This window comes from Entelurus aequoreus, linkage group LG12 (assembly GCF_033978785.1).
Source record: "Entelurus aequoreus isolate RoL-2023_Sb linkage group LG12, RoL_Eaeq_v1.1, whole genome shotgun sequence".
Classification (NCBI taxonomy): domain Eukaryota; kingdom Metazoa; phylum Chordata; class Actinopteri; order Syngnathiformes; family Syngnathidae; genus Entelurus; species Entelurus aequoreus.
The window spans coordinates 30735489-30759037 of NC_084742.1; the positions used below are offsets into that span (position 1 = coordinate 30735489).

The following is a 23549-nucleotide window of genomic DNA, read 5'->3' on the forward strand; positions in this document are numbered from 1 at the left end:
ATAGTCAGTGGATATACTGTATGCTGGACTGCAAATGCAAACCTGCTCTTTTTCTAACCACTGCTGCAACCAAACATTACTTTTTCCTTCTTAAAAAATAGGAGTAAAAACCCATTGTTTGTATTTGCTAGTGTGTACCTTTAACCGTTTGTGTTCACTTGATGCCTGATCATGTATAGTAAGCTAGCACACAATACCAATATACACACCCTGGACACAATCTAATTAATTTTAATACAAATATAATAGCTTAATAAATAAAATGGTTTTGGACTGGCAGATTTGTTGTATTATTAGTATTATATTGTGCAGGTATCCCTTGCTGGGAGTGTAAAGAGCAGTCCAACTTGAGATAATATTATTTTATTTATCGTTTATTAAAACATCACATTTGAAATATACTTGTATCATCTACATAATGTACAAAAACATATTTTCTTCTCCATCATATTTTAAAGGAGTACTTAGAAGTATTCTCTCTTCCACACCGGCATCTCCTGGAAGTACATCTCATCTGGGTTTTCATCCGCTACAAGAACAAGAAAGACGTTAGCATCACCATATTATTATTATTATATATAACACAATATGTTATATCAAAATGGTATGTAATTTGCTGTCTAGTATAAGTTTATACAGAGTTAACCTGCATATTTCATCATATTGAAAGACACTGACTTTCAACATCAACATACATGGTAGACCGCTTTTGTCTACAAAGTTTGAGACCCCAAAAAGGGAATTTCTGTTTGTTGACATATGTTGTAGTATTTTTGTAGTGTCGTAACTTCATCATTATCACTAAGTGTGAAACAACAACAAAATGGGGCGGCATGGCGTAGTGGGTAGAGCAACCGTGCCAGAAACCTGAGGGTTGCAGGTTCGCTCCCCGCCTCTTACCATCAAAAAAAAAAAAAAAAAAAAAAAAATCACTGCCGTTGTGTCCTTGGGCGGGACACTTCACCCTTGCCCCCGGTGCCACTCACACCGGTGAATTGAATGATGAATGATAGGTGGTGGTCGGAGGGGCCGTTGGCGCAAATTGCAGCCACGCTTCCGTCAGTCTACCCCAGGGCAGCTGTGGCTATGAAAGTAGCTTACCACCACCAGGTGTGAATGAATGATGGGTTCTACATGTAAAGCAACTTTGGGTACTTAGAAAAGCGCAATATAAATCCCAGGTATTATTATTATTATTATTATTATTATTATTATTATTAAAAACACAACTATTGTCTAGTTAGCTAGCATTATACAGGTACATGTACACAGTGACTTCCTGTTCAATGCAAAATAAACTTAAAAATAAAAGCATAGCGGTAACAAAGTAAACTGCACTCATTTACTTATTTATTTTTGCTTCTTAGCCACCAGAAGAAAGGCTTGCGTGTGCATAAAAGTTTTATAGTCATTGTATTTACGACATACAACGAAATTAAAAAGCAGAAATGTTACAAATGTCAACAAACTACCGTAGGTTAAAAACAATGTTTAATTATCGGCCATTCTTTTTACGTCTGTGGCCAAAGTCACAAGTAAAAGTGGAAGCGCTGACTGGTTTCGGTTATGTCGACAACCGTAAGTCTGCTAATGCGAAAAGTTTGGACATATACGGAAATTATTTTGAAATGCGACAACATTACACCAAATTAAACATTTAAAGCTGCTTCATTTGCCTTATGACTATCATTGAACCAATACGTTTTATAGCATCTTGTTTTCCCCATAGTTGTGTCCCTCAGGTTACAGTCAAGGTCCTGTAATCATAGACGCTCTCAATACTTTTAATTCAGTAAACTCTGTTCTCACCTCCATCCCTGGCTTGCTGCAAAAAGTTGAGTAAAACAGTGGCGGCTTGATCCACGCTCAGCTTTTCTGTGTTCTGGCTACGGGTCTCTGAAAGTTAAAAAAACCAGCCCATCGTACCTTTTTTAAACCTTCAACCTGCAAATTTACTATGCTAAAACCAAATATCATTGAACATGTTCTACACTATATTACAGTATTAGAGTACTTAAGGGTGTAAAACCAACCTTAGGCAAAAATGTGATTAATATAAAACAATACAATTTAATATTTTTTAAATAATAATATATTGTGTTTTTTTATCCCTTGTGTGTAATTGTACACATTTATGCTTTTCATAGCAGTTTAGGGTATCATTCCCGGCCAGGGTTGCGCCAGGAAGGGAGTGCAGTGTAAAACAAAACTAAAACCACTGATGCTGATTGACTCACTGTGGCAAACCTTGACGGGGAAAAGCAGAAACGGTGGAGATTAAAAATAGTTATTATATTAACAATATTGATTTTTTTTAATTAATTAATTTACACAAATTGCTTTATTTAGTAATGATTATTTATATTATTATGTTATAATTTTTTTTGTAGTTACATACTGTATAAAATTAATCATCAATAATAATGATTTTTTATAAATAAATTACTAAAGTAAAAAATGACTCGAGAAGAGTGAGGTAAAGTGTTTTTTTTGTTTCTTTTAAATGTGATATCTCTACTCATTTCCAAATAGTGCACGAAAAAAGGATAATCTTTGAGCTTTTAATATAAAAATAAAAGTGAAAATGGATGAATGGATAGCATTAATATTGACAGAATTATTCCAAAAATGTATCATTCTCATAATTAAGTGTAGTAAAATATTATCATACCTAAGTGTAATGTGTCATACACATCACCCTCTTTTCGGTCCTCTGAGATGAACCTGCGTCCTTCTAAAAAAAAAAAAAAAGTGCACGTTATTAAAATTGCAAGATAATCCAAATAATTTAATATGTACATACGAGTGCCTTTGAGGTACAGCATAGCCTGCGGGCTCCAGTTTCTCCTTTGGAAAGAAGCCTTAAAAGGAGAAATAAAATTATGTATTCTACGTCTTTTTAGAAAATAAATAAAAATGACAAAATATTTATTTATTTTAAAATTCTAATACATATTTTTTTAATTAAAAAAAAAAGATGAATTAACCAATTAACATTTTAAAATGTTCAATCTTTATAATAAAAATATTACTATATAAATACAAATAAATGAAAATAAAAATAACTTATTCAAAAAAATGTATGCTGCACACATTTAATATAAATTATTTTTTAAATAATTGTATAACTTGTGCATTCTGTCAATTGTTTTAAAAAATATATATTTTTAAAGCAGCAACCACAAACACCTTAGAGCAAGTAATAATTAATAAATATAATAAATGAATCTAATCAATGTAGAAAATAACTAGCTTAAAAACAAAACAAATGTTTATTAAATTAAGTTGTATTTTATATTAATATCACCTTTGGTGCACTCCAGGTTTGCGTGACAAATGCAGCCAGTAGGAGTGTGAGAACATACGTTAAAGTCATGGACTTCAAACCCTGTGGGAGAAAAGAAGCATTTGAATACAATAAAATATGTCAATTTTGGAGAGTCGCCATATTTACTGCTTACAAAATTCATAATGTCTTCTTTGGGGCATGCAAGTAGGTCTAAAATATTAGCATGAGTGCTGGCTAATAGTGCAAAAATAATCAAGATATTGTTAAAAGTTGATTAAAAATATCTTTATAATTGACTTACCTTCATGGTGAAAGTGATGTGGCTTCCAGAAGTGGAGTAAAGAAGGGTGAAAAGGTTAGTTTGCCTGTGCTGCTCATCCGCCTTGTTGTATTTATATTGTCATGGGGGTTGTGGGGGTGGTGGATTGTGGACATCCCACTGCTCTCTTTCAGGACGTCAGCAAGCGATAGGTCACGTCAATGTGATGAACGAATAAATAGACGCCACACATCCATTCAGCTTTGTTCATTGATTGCACGCCACTGTAAATATTTCTGAATTAAAAATGTGTTCATAAGCAGGTCTCTCTCTCTATTAATGGACAGCGCAGTTCTTCACAATGACTGCATGGTGACAGTCAATAGAAATACTCACACGTGCCCCTTGAGCACAGAAGCAAACATGGATAAAATGAAAGATGGAGCCGATGGAACTAAACAATAATAAGAAATGGTGCTGGACTGCAGTTTGGGTTCAGGTTTGCACTCCTAATTTTTTATAATATTTTGACTTAGTTTATTAACAAATTTGGGCCTAAAAGCACCCAAAAACCTAAAATAGGAGTAGGGATGTATATATATAATTTTGTATTTTTGTGTTCTTATAAATTAGAATGCAAGTATGAAAAGTAGAATTCGAAAACTCATGTCTAAATTTAGCAAACCACACAGTTCAATGTTGTCAAATAATTGTTATAACTAGAACATACACATTTTAAGAATTAAAGCGTATGACTGCTGAAATGCCAGAGCCAAACTAAAACGCTAATGGGCAGCTCCGGCTAGATAGCGTTGATTAACAGAATATGCGACTCTAAAGAGCATTTCAGCAAATTGAGCAGGAAAAGCTAGCACATTAATGTAAACATGATAAAATGCTAACGTCAGCGTGCTAACATTTAACGTGCGCCAAGCATCAAATTATATGACCCTGAGGGGCAAACCTGTAAAAATTAGTTAAAAAAGCTAACATGCTGACTTCCGGTTGAGCATGGTCTGTGCAAGGCATGCTTTGCGGGTGCTCTGTGGATATTTTTATCCATCCATCCATCCATTTTCTACCAATTGTCCCTTTCGGGGTCGCGGGGGGTGCTGGCGCCTATCTCAGCTGCATTCGGGCCGAAGGCGGGATACACCCTGGACAAGTCGTCACCTCATCTTTATATTTTTACTAATTCCAGCCGTCAACACTACCATCATTTTTACTGACCTGTCGTGTGCTGCTTCTTTTTTGTGTATTGTGCCTGTGAATTCCGTGATGTCTGGCTGAGGGAAATCCAACAAGCTCTGACCATTTTCCCTTTAAAATTGCTTTGCAAAGTTTCACCTACTTGGGTGTCCGGGTCACACATACGCTTGCAAAGCTTTATAAAGCCAACTTTGTTCCACTGTTGTCCAGAATCCAGGGAGATTTTGACTGCTGGTCCTCACTTAATTTATTTACGGTGGCCTGTGTCAACTCTGTTAAAATGAATGTACTGCCGCGATTTTCTCATTTGTTCCAATGTTTAACCCTTTTTCTCCCTCAGTCCTTTCGTAAATTAGATTAGTCAGATTTTACACTTAATTTGGAATGAAAAGACTCACAGATTATGTAAACAATTAATACAGAAAGCCAAATCGTCGGGAAGATTAGCACTACCAAACTTTAGATTTTATTACTGGGCAACCAACATTAGAATTCTTAAATATTGGCTATGAAGCATTTGATCTCCCTCCGTCATGGTTGGTTATTAGAGATGTCCGATAATATCGGCCGGCCGATATTATCAGCCGATAAATGCTTTAAAATGTAATATCGGAAATTATCGGTATCGGTTTTTTTATTATCGGTATCGTTTTTTTTTTGTTTTTGTTTTTTTTAATTAAATCAACATAAAAAACACAAGATACACTTACAATTAGTGCACCAACCCAAAAAACCTCCCTCCCCCATTTACACTCATTCACACAAAAGGGTTGTTTCCTTCTGTTATTAATATTGTGGTTCCTACATTATATATCAATATATATCAATACAGTCTGCAAGGGATACAGTCCGTAAGCACACATGATTGTGCGTGCTGCTGGTCCACTAATAGTACTAACCTTTAACAGTTAATTTTACTAATTTTCATTCATTACTAGTTTCTATGTAACTGATTTTATATTGTTTTACTTTCTTTTTTATTCAAGAAAATGTTTTTAATTTATTTATCTTATTTTATATTATTAATTTAAAAAAAAGAGGACCTTATCTTCACCATACCTGGTTGTCCAAATTAGGCATAATAATGTGTTAATTCCACAACTGTATATATCAGTATCGGTATCGGTTGATATCGGTATCGGTAATTAAAGAGTTGGACAATATCGGAATATCGGATATCGGCAAAAAGCCATTATCGGACATCCTTATTGGTTATGGAGGCTAACTCAACAAAACCAGTCTCTCTTAGTGCTCTGGTTCACTCTCCCATCCACTTTTCTACTTCTGCTTTTTTGAAAAAGCCAATCGTAAAAAAAACTCATTCAGTATTTGGGTTCAGTGTAAGCGCTATTTTGGTTTACAGACTATTTTTAGTCTTGCACTCATTACTGCTAATCATGCTTTCCGTCCCTCTCTTGTCGATAGTGCCTTTTTAAGATGGTTAAGTCTGGGGATCAACAACATTAAAGATGTATACATTGACAACATGTTTGCCACTTTCCAGCAACTTTGTAATAATTCTCACTACCTATACAACAATTTTTTTTAGATACGTATCTATAGATCCGGAGTTTTGTTCATAATACTTTTCCAAGGTTTCCAAAATTTATGACTGACACAGTTTTAGGCGCTTTTTTGACACCATTTCCGACTTTACAAGGATCAATTACACATATTTACAATAAAAAAATGTAATTTACGCCCTGAATCTCTGATTTTCAATTAAGTCACTTTGGGAGTGTGACTTAGGAGTGACCCTTTCTGAGGAGAGCTGGACCAAACTTCTAAATAGAGTTCACAAGTCTTCTATTTGTGTTAGACAGCCTTATTCAGTGCAAGCTAATACATCGTACCTATTATACCAAGGTCCGGCTGGCTAAGATGCACAGTATGACGGAATATCGGTGTTATGTGATTGAGTGTGCCCAAAAAGCCTATTAAACATAACTAAAATAACACACTGTTAGAAAAAACACTATTTTGCATTTCATGTGTTTGTTTCACTGAAGTGTTTTAGTCTTAGTGTTGTATCTGTTTTAATAGCTAATTGTTTATGTTTGTACTGTAAATATTTGTTTGTACTGTAGCACTTTAAGATTTACTTAAATAAAAAGTGTTTAACAAATAAAATCAATTATAATTATGTATCACCTCTGGCAGGCGTTTTATCTGTCCTTCTCTGTTCAGTGGTACTTGAACGCAAAAAACACTTTGTTTCTTTTTCTCTGAGGAAAGATCGATCATTATAATTCCGTGCTCAGAGAGCAGAGCTTGTAGGTTCAGTGTGCGCAACTGAATAGCTTAGTAGAGAATATAAGACCCACTTTCTGTCAAAAAGTGATGACGTCATATACATTTTATACAAAAAAACTAAAGTCCCGCTCCCTGTTTTCCAGTGTATATGTCCTGCCTTCTGACATCCTATGATTTGACCGATCAATATAGGACCCCTAAACTTCCTGTAAAAAAAACCCTTACTAAGAACACGAGACCCCTTCAAGCCTACACTCAAAACACACAATGACTACAGCCGCAATAACTTCAAATTAAATATAGTAAATATATAGATAATTTTGTTAATATTTCAAAGACCTGTCAAATTAAATATAGTAAATATATAGCGATGAAAGGACACATCTTTCATAAATTGATCGGTCAAATCATAGGACGTCAGAAGACAGGACATACACACCGGAAGTCAGGGGCGGGACTTAAAATTTGTTGAATTATTTTTTCGTACTAAAATTATATGACGTCATCATATTTGACAAAGTGGGTCCTATATTCTCTCTTAGTTGCTCAGACAGTAATATGTTTATAGAAGTTTAAATTGAGATATGTTGTTTTTAACAGGGAGAAACATGTCTCTTGTTTTCATGTTAGCATTCAAGCTAGCGAGCTGGCACTGTCACGCCAAATTTCTTCCCCCTACAACCGCCCCCCCCATTTACTTCCGTGGTCATGTTTCCTCTTACGTCATTGACAGCGATCGATAGCACTTCGGCTTTGACTGCCCGTCGCAGGAAGGATACTTCGTCTTTGACAGCTGCTGGAATCTGAAGAAATCGATTATTGTTTTTTTTTGTACAGGCGCGAAACAGGACAGTCCCGTGCCGGTTAAGGTCCAAGGATTTTATTGGACGCAGCCCCGGAAGTAAAGGGGGGGGGGGGTTTGTAGGGGGAAGAAATTTGGCGTGACAGCACCAGTAATTCCGCTGTGGCTCGTGAGTTTATAAAAGTGCAGTTATCGGTTTTTAGATCATTTTAATTGAAATGGGTAATACAGGAGTGTTTAGCCGTCATCATTATTACCGTTTATTGTTACTTCCCTACAATGTAGTCTTGTTTCCCGGTAAAAAAAATCAAAACACTGTCTTCGTAGTTGTAGCTCTTATTGGATCCCTGCCATGATTTACCACCGCCCCTCTCCGGCATGCCACTGTGATTGGATAGATTCATAACTTGTCCCACCTACTTCAAGACGAAAAAAATATGATTGGATTTCCTCTGTCAGTTATTTTGTCTCGTTTTTATTCGGCGACTAAATTGACAATTAATTTTGTCATTGTTTTCGTAAACGTGCATTTGTTTTGACTCGTTGTCGTCCTATTTTAGTCAGGGGAAAATGGGTAGCTGACGATAACTCTGACGAACATTTTTAGTCAACGCATTATTAACACTGCTGTGTTGACCTTTAAAGCAATAATGTGCGTTTTTGTGTGTTGGCCACTTGATGGCACTGTTGGCTCTTATTTCCCTTCTCTCTTTGCAATCAAATGGCTGTTTGTTCATGCTTTGAATTGATTGACAAGCTTTCTTCCAACCATTAGAAGGTAGTGTCATGTTTCATTGCCAGTTTACTTTGGCTTTTTAGCATCTATCTTGCTTAAAAATATTATTGATCCTAAATCTGGTTTCACTTAACCGATTTTCATTATTTCAAGACTTGCAGGCACTTTCGACATGAGTAAATGAGTGTCTGTGTCAAAGACTTCCACTTAACCCTTAGTGCTACCTTGTCCCCCACATGGGATTAAATTCACAGGTCGTGATAACATGAAAGCAGTTTTTGGGAAATCACAAAAGTATGCACACCCTTTCCCATTAATGTAAACATTTTGCTTAGCTCCACCCTGTTTCCATTGATCATCTTTGAGATGTTTCTGCAGAACCATTGGAGACCACCGCAGGTCAATCCAGTTGGTTGAGCTCTTTAGTTCATCTTTCAGCAGGACAACGATTCTTAACACAAGCGCAGATATTAAAGTACAACTTTGAGAATATCCTTGAGTGGATCAGCCAGAGCCCAGATTTGAATCTTCTTACTATTCACAACAGATGGAGATTGAGGTGTTGCAAAGCGTAATGGTGTCGGAAAGTAACTGCCCAAAGATTGTATGCCTATTATTGGGCAAAAGCATGTGCATACTTTGTGATGTATTAGTTTTTCATACAATGCAGTAGAACAATTTTTGAGGAAATACTTTTAATTTTGAAACAAAGCTGTAACAATGTTAAAAAAAAAAAAAAGTGAAGCACCGTGAACGTTGCACTATACCACTGGAAAACACGCAAAACCTTTAACATTTTTACCCCCTGAAATACCAGTTTGTTACACTGATAAAAGTAGTCATTTGAAAATAACAACGTTTTATATTGGCCTACCACAAATGGAACCTGACTCTCGCCAGATCCCTGTAGTTCACCGAGCTCCCGTTACCACAAATGTACTCATTCATTGAAAAAGTGAAATTTTTATCTTACAAGTATTTTGGCAAATAAGTAACTTCATAGCAAGGCGAGAATTAGCCTGAGCGATATTTTCCCAACTTGTTTCATATACCGTATAGTATAAGTCGCACCTGCCGAAAATGCATAATAAAGAAATGAAAAAACATATATATAAGTCGCACTGGAGTATGAGTCGCATTTTTGGGGGAAATTTATTTGATAAAACCCAACACCAAGAATAGACATTTGAAAGGCAATTTAAAATAAATAAAGAATAGTGAACAACAGGCTGAATAAGTGTACGTTATATAACGCATAAATAACCAACTGAGAACGTGCCTGGTATGTTAACGTAACATATTATGGTAAGAGTCATTCAAATAACTATAACATATAGAACATGCTATACGTTTACCCAACAATCTGTCACTCCTAATCGCTAAATCCGATGAAATCTTATACGTCTAGTCTGCGTGAATGAGCTAAATAATATTATTTGATATTTTACGGTAATGTGTTAATAATTTCACACATAAGTCGCTCCTGAGTATAAGTCGCACCCCCCGCCAAACTATGAAAAAAACTGCCACTTATAGTCCGAAAAATACGGTAAATGTATTTTAGAAATATAGCAACAGTTGCATTTTAATATTCAACATCTCATCAAAGCATTAAAATGGGATTTTTAGTTAAAAAAAAGAAAGAAGTGTTAACTGACATGCTGTTATTGTGGGGCATCTTGTGATGGTCACATGACAACTAAAACGTGTCCTCTTAAGAGTTCACGTCAAGTACAAAGCAGTATAATATACATTTCACCATACTTTAAAGTGTTTTTATGAGGGACATAATTCATAAGGTCCCCAGAGAATGACCGCTTCATTTTAAATTATTGTGTGGGCATTTCAAGTATTGTTCAACATGTTTCATTGTTTTTAAGCCTGGTGTATATCTAAAAATATGCAATTAATAATGAATTTAGTTTATTTTTAGAACATGCACTATGGACAAAAGCACTATGAGAATTTGTCTTTTCAAAACAATCAATCTGAAAGTTATCAATATGAATGTTTTAGGTGTGTCGTATACCATATTTGAGCATATTTAGACAATTGTTCAAATACACCAATGATCTAACAGTGTTGAATTTATTTAACAAGGATTCACCGGCAAAAAGAAATAATTGGATTAGAAGAAACGATGTAAGAAGTTTAAAAAGTACGAGTACAAAGTTGTCTTTATTTCTAAGCGGGCATAAAAGTGCCAATTTATTTAAAAAGATACAAATTCACAGATAACTGTTATTCTATCTGCAACATGAAATAAAGCAACACTGAAATTGTGTGTATTACCTTGAAATAAAACGTATTTCTTTATTTAACCAATGGATCATAAACAAACCCAAAGAAAAAGTGACATTTTGTTTCTTTCCCTTTCCACTTTTGTCACAAAACATTCTTTTACTTGTACAATTAACTTTTTTTTTCTCTTAAGGCGAGCAGCTACTGCAAACTCTTAAAGCCAAAAGTTCCTCACAAAGTTAGCAATATTGTGACCATGAACTGAGAACAAAAAAGGTCTTTAGCTGGTTATGAAATACTGAAATATGATATCAACTAAAAGGACAAATGTTTAAGGAGACATACACAACTCGGCTTATCAGAGAGAAAGCAGGCAGCCATGAACAAAACAATCAATAAGCTCTACTGCTTTACTCTGTCGTCCTCCTTGTCCACATGCCTGCATAAACCGTGTGTGTGCACACATGTCTGTGACCGACAAGTCAGCCATAATATCCACATCAGTTCCTGATAGATGGAGATGCTCTGGACTCCGCTCCTTGCTGGGGCCTGAACCCACAACCCTGGACCACCGTTCTGTTTTTTTTGTTTGTTTTTTTGCAACCTCTGTGTGCATTTTCCAAATAATTTTTCATCTTTTTAGACTTTTATCTCAGGGGGCGTGGTATAAATCTGCTCAGTGTTCTCTGCTCCGAGGTCCTCTAAGGAGTCACACAAAAAGTCAAAAGGTAAAGATTTAGTATTGATAATTGCACCATGAAAAAAAACTTTTTAAGAAGTGTTAATTACGCACATTTGTAACTTACACCAATGAGTTGGATGGATGTGTTATTTCTTACTCTTCATTGTAAATCATATTTTACCACATCAGTTTCTATATTGGCACTCCCTACATTGCTGGCTAGTAACACTCTTGCCTTCTGGGCCGTGTAGTTCTTTTGGCTTATGTTACTCACACAGACGACAGATGACTACAAAATGTTGGCCCTATCTTAGCTTCTGTTTCCCGTTGGTTGATACCCGCTCCGGTCTGGTACACCTAATTTGTCTGATTATAAGGCGCACTGTCGATGAACGGGTCTATTTAGGTCTATTTTCGTACAAAAGGCGCACCAGATTATAAGGCGCAGTAAAGAGGTCATACTATGATTTTTTTCTACATTTAAAACACTTCCTCGTGGTCTACATAACATGTAATGGTGGTTCTTTAGTCAAAATGTTGCATAGATTGTTTTACAGACCATTTTCAAGCCGCTTTCTTATCGTCTCTTTAGATGGGCCAATTTGTGGGCGGTCTTATTTACTGTACGTGGCTCCACTTTGACAGCGTCTTCTCCCCGCAATCTTTGTTGTACCGGTAGTTTGTAGCGCTTGCATAGCGAGTCTACGTACACATTTAAGTTAGAACTGAACGATACCTTATATTAGAAATGGCAACAGCGGAGGATGAATGTCCCACAACAAGAGGATAGAGAAAGAGCGTATTGACTTTAGGGTGGGCTTCACTGGCGGACGTGCACACATTTTCGAGACTTCAAAATACACAACAGTAGAAACCAATAGTTAAGAAAAGTTGTTTTTGCGTAATAGGTCGAAACGAAAACGCCAGACAATGTGTCTCCTAATAAGTGCCATTTTGGGGTCCTTATCCACACAACATAATACCCTTATGTTGAAGCACAGTACATCTGACTACAGTAGCCGTAATGCGCCAACAATCCATTAAGCGGTGCGGCTTCGTAGCTTAGTAAAGTCATACTAAAACATTGTGACAGATTTTTGAGCGCCGTGTGTAATGTTTTTATTTCTCAAAAAAACATCAACATTTTGAGGTTGCTTGCTTACAAGTACTTGCTTGCGTCATTTATTAAACAGAGGGCGTCAGCCTGCAGTCCACACTATCTCTTATGTGTGACTGCCATCTGCTGGTCATACTTGTCATTATGCCATGTACCAAATAAAAATGCTTTGAGGTCAGTAAGCACAACCAAAATTAATCCTTACATTAGGTGCAAAAAAATAAAAAATCGACAGTGAGGCGCACTGACAAAATTTTAAGTGCGCTTTATCGTCCGACAAATACGGCACGTTTAACATTGTACTGTCCCAATCACGTAATAGTAAAGATGACTTCCATCCCGCAATATTCCCGTGGGAGTCTCATGACCTATGTGGTTACAGAAAAAATGTCAGCCTGTAGTCTGCGCTCCACATTGTGCCAGTGTCCCCAATGTTGTATGTTTGTGACTAATGAGTGTTAAAAGCTACAGTTAACATGCTTCATACTACACAACCATTCTCTATCGTTTGCTTTTTGATAAGAGCAGCATTTGCTAGTACAAAAAAAGATTTACCAGGAAGAACGCATTTCCAGAGGCCATAGGTTTTCCCCACTGCGGTCTGCCACAGACGAAGAGTGCCGTCCTCAGAGCCGCTGGCGTACAGCTCGCCATCGGGGCTGAAGCGAACAGTGTGCACAGGACCAAAGTGACCTTTGTAGGATTCTAGCAAGAGACAATGGCATTAGGCACATGGACTGCGCTCACTAAACAGATGAAATTACAAAGATGTACTGTATCGTTACATATATCACAGGCAGAAAGGAGACAGATTACAACCTAAGTAATTTAAAGAGGACTTTTTTATATAGAACAGGTCTATTTATTATTTAAATAAAATGGTTATGCTAATCTTATTCACACGACAATGTCATTCCTGTCTTGACATGGTCACCTTTATAATGTATCTTCTGCTCTCTGTATCCGATGTGGAGTGATCACATATTTAAATGGCTAGCGCTGCAACGAACAATTATTTTAATAGTCCACTCGTCAGTGATTATTTTTTCGACTAGTCGAACGATTATTGCTTATGATCTGTACACGTTTGAGTTTCACATTGTGTCCACGGCTTGATTTTAACTCATTGTAATATAGTAAATTCAATTGTAACAAAAGAAACATAATTACTGACAAAGACATGGTTTTACTTTATTCCACAAACTACATACCCAAAGTGAAAAAAAATCAATAGACTTTAAAGTATAAAATGTTTTTATACATCATGACATTCAGTGCAAACAGTATTTTTTATTCAGTACTGTTATTTAGTTGCAATTATCAAATCATTGCAACTAAATGTAATTATTTTACTCAATAAAAGTGTAAATATAAACAGTCTATCAATTAAAATTTTATAAATCAACCTGTCGACAATAACAAAGCTGTCGAATAATTTTATAATAATGTTGCAGCCCTATAAATGACAAGTCTTTCAACTTTGTGGATTTATTTGGAGACTATTGTTTTCTTAGTTTGGAAGTTTGGAATATGTATTGTGATGGGGTAATTGTAATACGTTCAGCTATGCTACATGTGTGCGTGTAATTGTATTCTTTATCAGCACAATCGCCGCAACACACACACTGTGCACCCCAAATACAACTGTAGAGGAGCGATTGCATTAGTCAACTAATATTAGCCTTGCAGCCCAATCCCCTAACACACGCACGCACGTAAAATCAGGTCCTCACCCAGCTCTTCCTTGGTGCTGTAGTCAAATTTATAGAGCTTGAAGTCTTCGCCACCAGCAACAAAAAAGTCCTTATCTGGATGGAGGGACGCCGAGTTGATGGGAGCTGGAGCCTCCACTGCCTTGATCAGGTCCAGGCTGAAAAATGAACATGATTGAATAAAGCAATAAACACTGACAGTAAGTGTTGCCACATCAGTATTATACACAATTTTGTGGGTGGGGTCTTTATCGGATCATGTTTTGTACAGCAGTATTGCTCCGATGACTGCACTTGCCAATTGTTTTTTTTCTTCTTTTCTTGTGTACTCTCGCTTTTAAGCAACCCTCACATTTTTAGAACATCAATTAGCATTTAAGACTACAGTAGAACTTGCTCAACTAATCCATTCATGTTAACTCATCAAGTCTTCGTACTTGGTGTTATCACAATGCCAGAATTTCAGGAGTCCATACGATACCCATGTACTTTTAAATTTTACTAACAATTTTGTTTTTAATATTCTTTCAATATGGTGATAGTGTGACATCATGTAATTTGTAGTGAAATAAGCTAATAAGGCTAAAACATATTTGACTAATCTTTATGTTTGTATTCATTACAATCAACATTTCAGCCTTTTCTCATTACGTTATACCTTTTTGCTCTATTTTTACATTTTTGCTGGGGTTTTTTTGTACAATGTGCAAAAATAAAAAAGTCTAGTTCAACAAACGGTCACCAAGCCACACTTGGTCTTCCTGGTGGAATAAGTATAGCAGTAGTGTTTAAAGTGTTGCCAAATGACAACATTTTGTAATATGTGTTCACTTTGCCTCATGTCCAGTTTATGTGACATCACGCGAGTTCACCTACGTCAGTGTCAACCTTTTCATCGCCTTGACAATGTTGAGTATAGATCGATCACTTTGTGGGGCACTGCTCTACTGCAATATCTTAGTTGTTCAGACAGTAATGTGTTTGTACATGGTTAGATTGGGGCAGTGCCTCTCTATTTTTGGTCTTGGACATAATTTTTTTTCATGCCAGCCCTAAATTTAATAAGGATTGAGAGGAGAACCTAATATTTATTATCCGTACAAACCACTTTTTGTGTTGCTGGCGCCAGCACCTTAAAGGGGAACTGCACTTTTTTTGGGGGAATTTTGCCTATCGATCACAATCACTATGAGAGAAAACAACAAATGTTTTTTTTTTTTAAGGATTTTAAAGATGATAAACGCTTGAAAGATGCGGCTAATGGGAGCCACTGATGTAGCCTTCAGAGCCCTCTAAAACAACTTCAAAACCCTCCATCAACGTTTTATATACACACTGCAAGTATATATATAATGTAGTAACAGACACAGTCATAATAATATGTAATATGTACAATATTTACCGTATTTTGGTCATTTTAATCAATAGCAGGACTTCCTTCTCTGGCGCATTTATTTCCGTTTCCGTAGCAGCGCACATTCAACTTCCGGCATCTACTGTGTGTTCGTACTTCGGAGTGTGTTCTAATAATGGCAGACTTGGTAACAGACAAAAAAAGACGACCATTTTTGGACAAATGACGATTCACAACCTTATCTTTTTGAAGCTGAATATACGAACGGAGGATGGACTGCTGCTTATAGAAGCGAGCACGAAGAAGAGGGTGAAACGTTGGAGCAGACTGAAGCCAAGAGAGTGAGGTCGGTGCGATTTGGTCAAGCTGCAAATCTGGAACTTTTGAGTCAAGCTATGCCGAATTATTGGGAGTGCCCAAATCAACTGGAAACGTCCCCGGCCAGCTTGACCAAACGGACAACTGTCCATCGAGTGAGTCACTATACCATTCAGTGTTTCCCATAAACTGCCAAGATACCTGTGGCGGTGGGGGCGTGGTCACCATGACATCATTGAGTAACTTGCATAATTTACTACAATTATATGATTTTCTCTAAAAAGACTCAAAAAATGTATATTTACTAATTAATAATAACAGTTGTGTTTTAAACGTCCATCCATTCATCCATCCATCCATCCATTTTACATTGTAAATACACAAAAGATAACTACTACAGTATCAAATTAGTATTAGTATCTGAAGCACCGTCTCCATGTGTGTTTATTGACAACAGGGTTATTGTAATATTCCCATGTATGGAATAAACTGCAGGACGATTTCTTCAGGCTTTGAGTTGTGCTTTTATTCCAACAGGTCATCTACATCCAACTTCTCTACCGTTAGCTGTGTCCCCTACCAGGCCACCTTGAGCATGTAGTTGCCTAAACAGACGCCTGATTAAAATGCCACTCATCCAACATAGGGTCTTCATTGGCTATGAATATTACAGTTATAACCTGGACACGTTAGCTCGTCGGTATGGTAACAGGTGACTGTTACTGCGTGCGTCTGCCCCGGCCCCCGAGTCAAACAGCGAGCGGCGGTGTTAATGAAGCAGCGTCAGGCTGCTCACCGTCAGTGAAACGCTCTGTGAAATCGCGGATTAACGTTACATATATGACGAGCCGCGAGCGATGCAGCTATAACCTATTTCACCTGGTAGAGCACCCGCTGCGGCGGCGACCCAGTTCGACCCCACCCGACAGTCGCTTTGCTCCGCGTCAATCCCCCCTCTCACCCTCTCTCCCCCCTCCCCCGTCTCTCTCCAGCTGTCCTTTCAAAATAAATGCATTCAAATCCCGAAAATAAAAATGAGGAAATCCGAGTCGTGGCGGACGTAATTCTTTCGTGGCGGGCCGCCACAAATAAATGAATGTGTGGGAAACACTGCCATTGTTCATAATACACGCAGCACTTCACCGTACACTACAGTGCATACGCTGTCGGGCTAGCTGTGTACAAACAAAACATGAAATGTGGGCTAATACTTTATGGATACTGTAAAATTATTGTTTATGTTTTTCAGTCAGTACAGATTGTTGTCTTACCGAATTGTGTTGTGCATTACAAATTCAAACGCTTTTCGTGTTGACGTAGAAGCCAGCTTATTTCTTTCCGTAGTTAGCTTTTACGGCACGCCGATGTGTTACTACGCTACAAAAAGAGTTCCTTAGTGTTCGCTCTTACAATAACAATGTCACTAAAGTTTTGTTATTATACAGGTTACGGAACGTAAATTAAATATTGTTGGCGATTTTTTAATGCGTTTTTAAAGTGATTTAGAGGTAGAAATGATTGCTCCGATTAGCTGCATTGCTAGCCACCTAAAACGAGCCAACTTTTATACTTTAGAAAGCGAAAACAAAAACCTTTTGTCTTCTTGTCTCTCATAAGTATTGTGAACAATAGGCAAAATTCCAAATAAAAGTGCAATTCCCCTTTGATGCCATCAAGCTGAAGACTTGTGTATTGTTTTTCTCACACCACTCCTTGACAACTTATCTTTACTTTGTCATATTTCCTGGTTGAGCCTGTTGATTATTTCGAGCAGCGCTGCCACCAAGCTGGAGGCTTGTGTATCGCCCAAGAATTAAAAAAGACGCTAATACTGCAAGTCTCTTGCCTCTCAGGCCCCCAATGACAGTTCACCAAGACCCCCCCTTGATTGGGGTATGATTTTTCTTAATAGGGAAATAAATTAATGTCTTGTGTTCATGTTAGCATTCAATCCAGCTAGCAAGCATAAGTTTATCAAAGTGTGGTTATCATTCAGTTTTTCAAACATTTTAGTTTAATACGATAATATTAACAGCTGAGTTTTACCACTGTTTTTTATTGTTACATCTATTGTTACATCCCTACTACACTGCGACACTTCCATTATGATTTGTTTATGAGCGAGGGCGAACCAGAAGCGCTAAATCTGCGTTCGTAACAGGCTTCTACTAGTAAATAAATATATGAAAACATTGTATTTCTTTTAAAACAACAGGATTTCTACTTTGGCACTGACTTAGAATTGAGGCGGCTTGCAAAAGAAAGTGTTTGATACTGAAAAACGCAGGTATCTATGTATTTTTGTGTGTTGGTATCCCACTCTATATTGAAGTATAAATACTTTTGACAACCTTAGTTGTGCTCATTCGTAAAACATTTTCTTGTAAATTAAATAAAAACAATGTTTGCATGACAACACCTAGTTATCATATTTATGGATGAATAAATCCTTCTCCAACTACGGCAGAAAGTGGACAATATGGTGAGAGTGGTACAAACCTGAGAGCATTGTAGAATGCGATGGTCTTGCCGTACGTGATAACAAGGATCTCCCCGTCAGCCATGTACTCCATGCTACTCACGGACGCATCAAAGGCCAGCGTCTTCACCACCTCCATGGAGGTCCTGTCCCAGAGTCTGGTCGTCCCAAATAACCCAATTACATCACCATTAGCCTAATCAGTGAATGATTAGTGGTAACATGTTAATGTAAATGAAGAGCGGCCACTTCACGGACCGTATGGATTTATCATCTGCAGCCGAGATGATCTGTTTGTCGTTGTTAGACCACAAGGACTTTTTGATGGCTGAAGTATGACCGGCAATCTCCTGTGGTGCTGAATATACAAAAAGAGGACAACATTTGTAAAACAAATATCAGGGTTTGCGTTTCGGTTGAGCCTCCAATACGGGGCAGTGCTCTACTGCAATGAAGGAGATCCATAACGAAGCAGATGTTTGCATTCACTCACCTGCATCAGGGCTACTGAGGTCATAAATCCGCAGAAGCTTGTCGTTGCCTCCAGTCAACAGGCAGGTGCTGTCCTGTGAGGTGTCACAAAAGTAAAATATTATTTTTAACCGGGACATTTCAAAATTACATCCATAGGACACCCCACCCACCTGAGTAAAGGTGACACTCTTGACAATGTGTTTGTGTGCCAGTGTGAGGACTTCATCGCCACTCACTGCATCCCACACTTTTCTGCAAAGCACAATATTTAACGCAAAATATTTAAATTGGATTATTTGTCATATATGGAGTCAATTACAGGTATCTTTGAGGCACATTTAGCAATGCGTATGCATCACATTAGGACACCAACTAAATGCCGAAGCAACTTTTTCCACATCAACACCGTAGGACATACAGTATACTATTTGATATACAGCTCATTTTAATGTGACACTTATTGAAATATCTTGTGTGTCATCATGCACAAAAGTGCACTTATAGCTTGTTTTAAAATGTCTCTGACAATCTTGCACTTTCTGTTTTGGAAATGACATGAATGTTTGTGCCACTGCTTAATAACTGTTTAATAAATACAGTTTTGCTAAATTTACTTAGTTGTGATTTCCCTCTCTGCATGAAAGTTTAAAATGAGCATATATTAATGCAGTATGAACAAGAATGTTTTAATGTAGACACATAGAATCACCATACTGCTGTGATTATATGTATCAAGTGTTCATTCAAGGCTAAGGCAAAATATTGAGATATATATCGTGTATCGCGATATGGCCTAAAAATATCGAGATATTAAAAAAAGGCCATATCGCCCAGCCCTAAGTGGTCGTCTACATAACTTCAGAGTTTATTGTAATTGCAGCTCGTGCACTCTGGCCGGCTAATTTAGATGTATTATGGCAACCTTGAATCCCGCTGGACACAGCAATAAATTAAATAACGGTGCAGACACAAAAATGACAGCGCAACAAACACACAGAGCAACTTCCTGTAAGCAAGCATATGTGTCTCTGACCATTTTATGGAAAACTCAACCATAAGGTCTTTTTCTTGTCTCTAAAGGCGGTCGCACTCCCTCCCATCTCCATGTCTGTCCTGCTTGCTTCTTTGTCCTCTCCTGTCTTGTTTAACTTTGTTGTAGCCTCTTTTTGCACTGCTCTACAAAATCTGTCGGAACGGTTGTGGCTGGACACACGGCGGACAAGTCAATATGATTTTTGGGGTGACAAGTCAAAATCGATTCTCAATTCAACATGATTCTCTTAATGTATTAATTGGTGATGAAACGTTTAAAAGGTTTGAAAAGCTCCTTTTGGTTCTCTAAAGATGGCCTAAAAACATATTTTTTAAAAATGTAATATTATAGGTTGCAGCCAGTCACGTGACTTTTGAATGGAAGTAAAAAAAAGTGGTGGGCCACCAAACCAACATGGCTACTTTGCAGCAAACAGTGTGTGAACTATTCGAGTACGCAAGGGGCTTAGATTTTACCACTTAAAACAGATACAAGCAAAAAAAACTAAATAATGTAATCTGTCCCTATACATTATCAAAAAAAAAGATTTGTCGAGTGAGCTCAAGAATTCTCTGTTGGTCGCGCTCCCAGACATGTCGAACTATCTGGTGCTCCAGACATCATTCTACATGGCAAAACACATGAAAATAAGGAAAGGCATGGAGGTCTACAACTTCTTTGTGTGGGCCTGGTTCAAGGAAATTATAACTCTCCCTAATAAATACGCATCATTTTGCTCAAGTAAGGTTGCATTTCATGATTTATCTTAGCGTCTACAGCCATGTTTGTTGCCTTGTTGGTGCACGCCCCGTTTACGAGTTTTTCCCCGTCTTTATCAAAATATAACTACAGATGTCAACATTGTGTATGTGCTGAAAGCTGAGCATATGATTGCTGCCTTTGGTAAAAGCTTAACTATTTTAAGTTTTGGTCACATTTGATTTCTTTTATTTAGACTCGGCAAGTTGGTGGTTTACGAAACACTTGTAGCAAAAATGTGTTTTAAAAACTCCTAAACAAGATAAAATACAAATAATACCAAGATTAATACTTAAATAGGAAATACTAAACATTTACAGTATAATAAACAAACCTTTAACAAAGTGATCAGCGCAAACTCATGTGTTCTTCGACTCGATCTGCTGCCTTGGATTGGAGTGTGTACCACTTTTGTCATTGTCTTTTGTAAAATCTTGACATCTTTCACCTTTCTTGAATACATCTTGAGGAACTCTGACAAAACGTTTATCCTTTTCGCGATCTGAACGGCCTAAAACAACAAAAGCATAGGGCATTTTTCTTCTAAACATGCAAATTGTTCGCTGGGCCACCACTTCGAGCCTCGTAATGTTAATGAGCCGGACGTGACGTCTGGTGAGTACAACCTATTAAAAAAATAAATATATATTTATCGGGGTGAATTTATTTTTTTATGTACCCCTTCATACTTTTATCTTGCAGCTTACTTTGCGCTGAACAGGAAGTCACTGTTGTAACTAAAAGGTAGTTAAGTTGTCACACTGCTTAGCAATATTCAGTACCTCCAGGATTTTGCAATTTTTTTGTGTGATGGCCCCCCACATAAAATACCTGAATTCGCAGCTGCAGCAAAAGTTGCAATGTTCTGAGGCGTGCTTTTTTCAATAACATTTATACAACTCGTGACTTTATGAATTGGCTATCAATGTTTTAGGTTTTCCTTGGAACCTTAACCTCAAAAAGCACATGATTTAAATGTAATAATTGTTTTTAAAACAAATACTGTATCAATGTTGTACTCGATTTATACCAAACAGACCTTAAGGTACACACCATGTTTACAGTACATACTACATTACCTAAAAAGCTTAGCGCCATAAACATGAACCAGAAGTTGATTTGAGGTACGCGGGAGGACTACAATTGTTTTGAGTAATAAGAATGTTTCTGTTACACGTTGCTGTTCCTGCTTCATCTACACAGGAACAAACTTAAAAGTTAAAGTACCCATGATTGTCACACACACACTAGGTGTGGCGAAATTATTCTCTGCATATGACCCATCACCCTTGATCACCCCCTGGGAGGTGAGGAGAGCAGTGACCAGCAGCGGTGGCCGCGCCCAGGAATAATTTTTGGTGATTTAACCCCCAATTCCAACCCTTGATGCTGAGTGTCAAGCAGGGAGGTAATGGGTCCCATTTTTATAGTCTATAGTATGACTCGGCCGGGGTTTGAACTCACGACCTACCGATCTCAGGGCGGACACTCTAACCACTAAGTTTTGATTATATCCATGACATACACATTTGAGCACCGCGCAGAGTCTAATTTTATCATAAAGTTGCGAGGACGTGCATTATTCGAATTTTACGTCGACCTTGTGTGTCTACGTTCACTTACTGTAAGTGGCCACTTTTCAGTAATAAGAACAACACGGTGGACCAGGACTTAATAAGCTGGTTGACTTAAGAGGGTTGTTAACTTATATTGGTTCCACTGTATCCATTTAGGCATTGCACTATATAAAACCTTATGATACAGGCCTGATTGTACAGTCACCCCACTCACGCAGAGAAATCGGCTGCGGCAGTGGCTGCTTTGGTGGCGTCTGTGTTCAGAGTGGCTCCCCAGACAGCGCCTTTGTGACCCAGAAACGTTCCAATCCAGTCTCCTGTGTCTCCCTGGCGCAACATGGGCTTGCCATCTAACATAAAAAAAACACATGCTTTTGGGTGAAACATATTTTGACACAAATGACTTTATTCTGCAATCAACATGTGTATGCATATAAATCAAACCAGTGAGATGTTTTATTCCATTTAAATTGGTGTGAAACAGGTAAGTTATAGACTTAGTCATCTTCTAACACGATACTTACTAATCAAATAAAACAAGTGAGTCAGCATATTTTGGGGTCATGCAGTGACACAATAACATTTATATGTGAATGAATGTTATGGCAGTCTCACCTTTGCAGGCGCTAATGAGGAAGTAGCCATAGGGGGTGATTCCACTAAAGGCCAAGTCCACCACAGGCCGGGTGTGACCAGAGCAGGTGAGTGGGGTTTGTCTCATCGCCATGGTCCTCCAGCCGGCCGGGTGACGCTCCTCACTCGGGTAGCACTAACGCTGCGAGCTAGCTGGCTAAGCTAACGGCGAATGGAAAAGACACGCTCTAAGTTTGCTCGGCGATATCCGTTGTACAGGAGCTCAAATTTGCTGTTTTGGTATACACAGATGAAAATGAAAGGCGTAATTTTTGTGTCTAACTTTAAACGGCGAGTCTCCCTCCCCAGCAAAGGAATGGCTACCGTGCTAATAGCTACAAAATAGCAACTAACTAGCAACGTGCGATGTGATCCATCTGCTGTGGGGGTGATCGACCCGGTGTTCCTCCAGTCACAGAAGGATTTCACTCCGGGAAATTTTCAAAATAAAACTGTAGCGTGACTTAACATATTTTATAAAGCGCTGTCATTGTCACTTACAGTACTATGCCTCAAATTAGTAACCTCAGCTAAATGTATTAATTTAATAGATTATTTTATGCATTGTTGATTGTATTAATATTGCTGTTCTTATTATTTTAACTTACAATATTGCCACTAA

The 23549-nt window shown here is 37.6% G+C and overlaps 2 protein-coding genes across 4 annotated transcripts; both read right to left on the bottom strand.

Moving 5' to 3' along the window:
• Window positions 1-330: 330 nt before the first annotated feature.
• spx (spexin hormone) lies at window positions 331-7868 on the bottom strand. 3 transcript variants are annotated; one of them, XM_062065641.1, is made up of 7 exons: window positions 7733-7868; window positions 3591-3832; window positions 3308-3388; window positions 2804-2861; window positions 2672-2734; window positions 1810-1896; window positions 331-529 (listed from the first exon to the last, which is right to left on the bottom strand). In XM_062065641.1, the coding sequence occupies exons 2-7, from the start codon at window positions 3594-3596 to the stop codon at window positions 465-467; spliced, it is 360 nt and encodes a 119-aa protein (XP_061921625.1). In that variant the 5' UTR covers window positions 3597-3832; window positions 7733-7868; the 3' UTR covers window positions 331-464. The 3 variants fall into 3 exon arrangements, with proteins under 3 accessions (XP_061921625.1, XP_061921624.1, XP_061921626.1); XM_062065640.1 differs by having other exon boundaries at window positions 3591-3612; window positions 7733-7832; XM_062065642.1 differs by lacking the exon at window positions 7733-7868 and adding an exon at window positions 4779-5568 and having other exon boundaries at window positions 3591-3612.
• A 2968-nt stretch (window positions 7869-10836) lies between these two features.
• Window positions 10837-23349, bottom strand: strap (serine/threonine kinase receptor associated protein). Its single transcript, XM_062065643.1, has 9 exons — window positions 22910-23349; window positions 22509-22644; window positions 19096-19177; window positions 18945-19017; window positions 18710-18809; window positions 18472-18609; window positions 14322-14458; window positions 13144-13293; window positions 10837-11490 (listed from the first exon to the last, which is right to left on the bottom strand). The coding sequence occupies exons 1-9, from the start codon at window positions 23019-23021 to the stop codon at window positions 11429-11431; spliced, it is 990 nt and encodes a 329-aa protein (XP_061921627.1). The 5' UTR covers window positions 23022-23349; the 3' UTR covers window positions 10837-11428.
• Window positions 23350-23549: the final 200 nt, after the last annotated feature.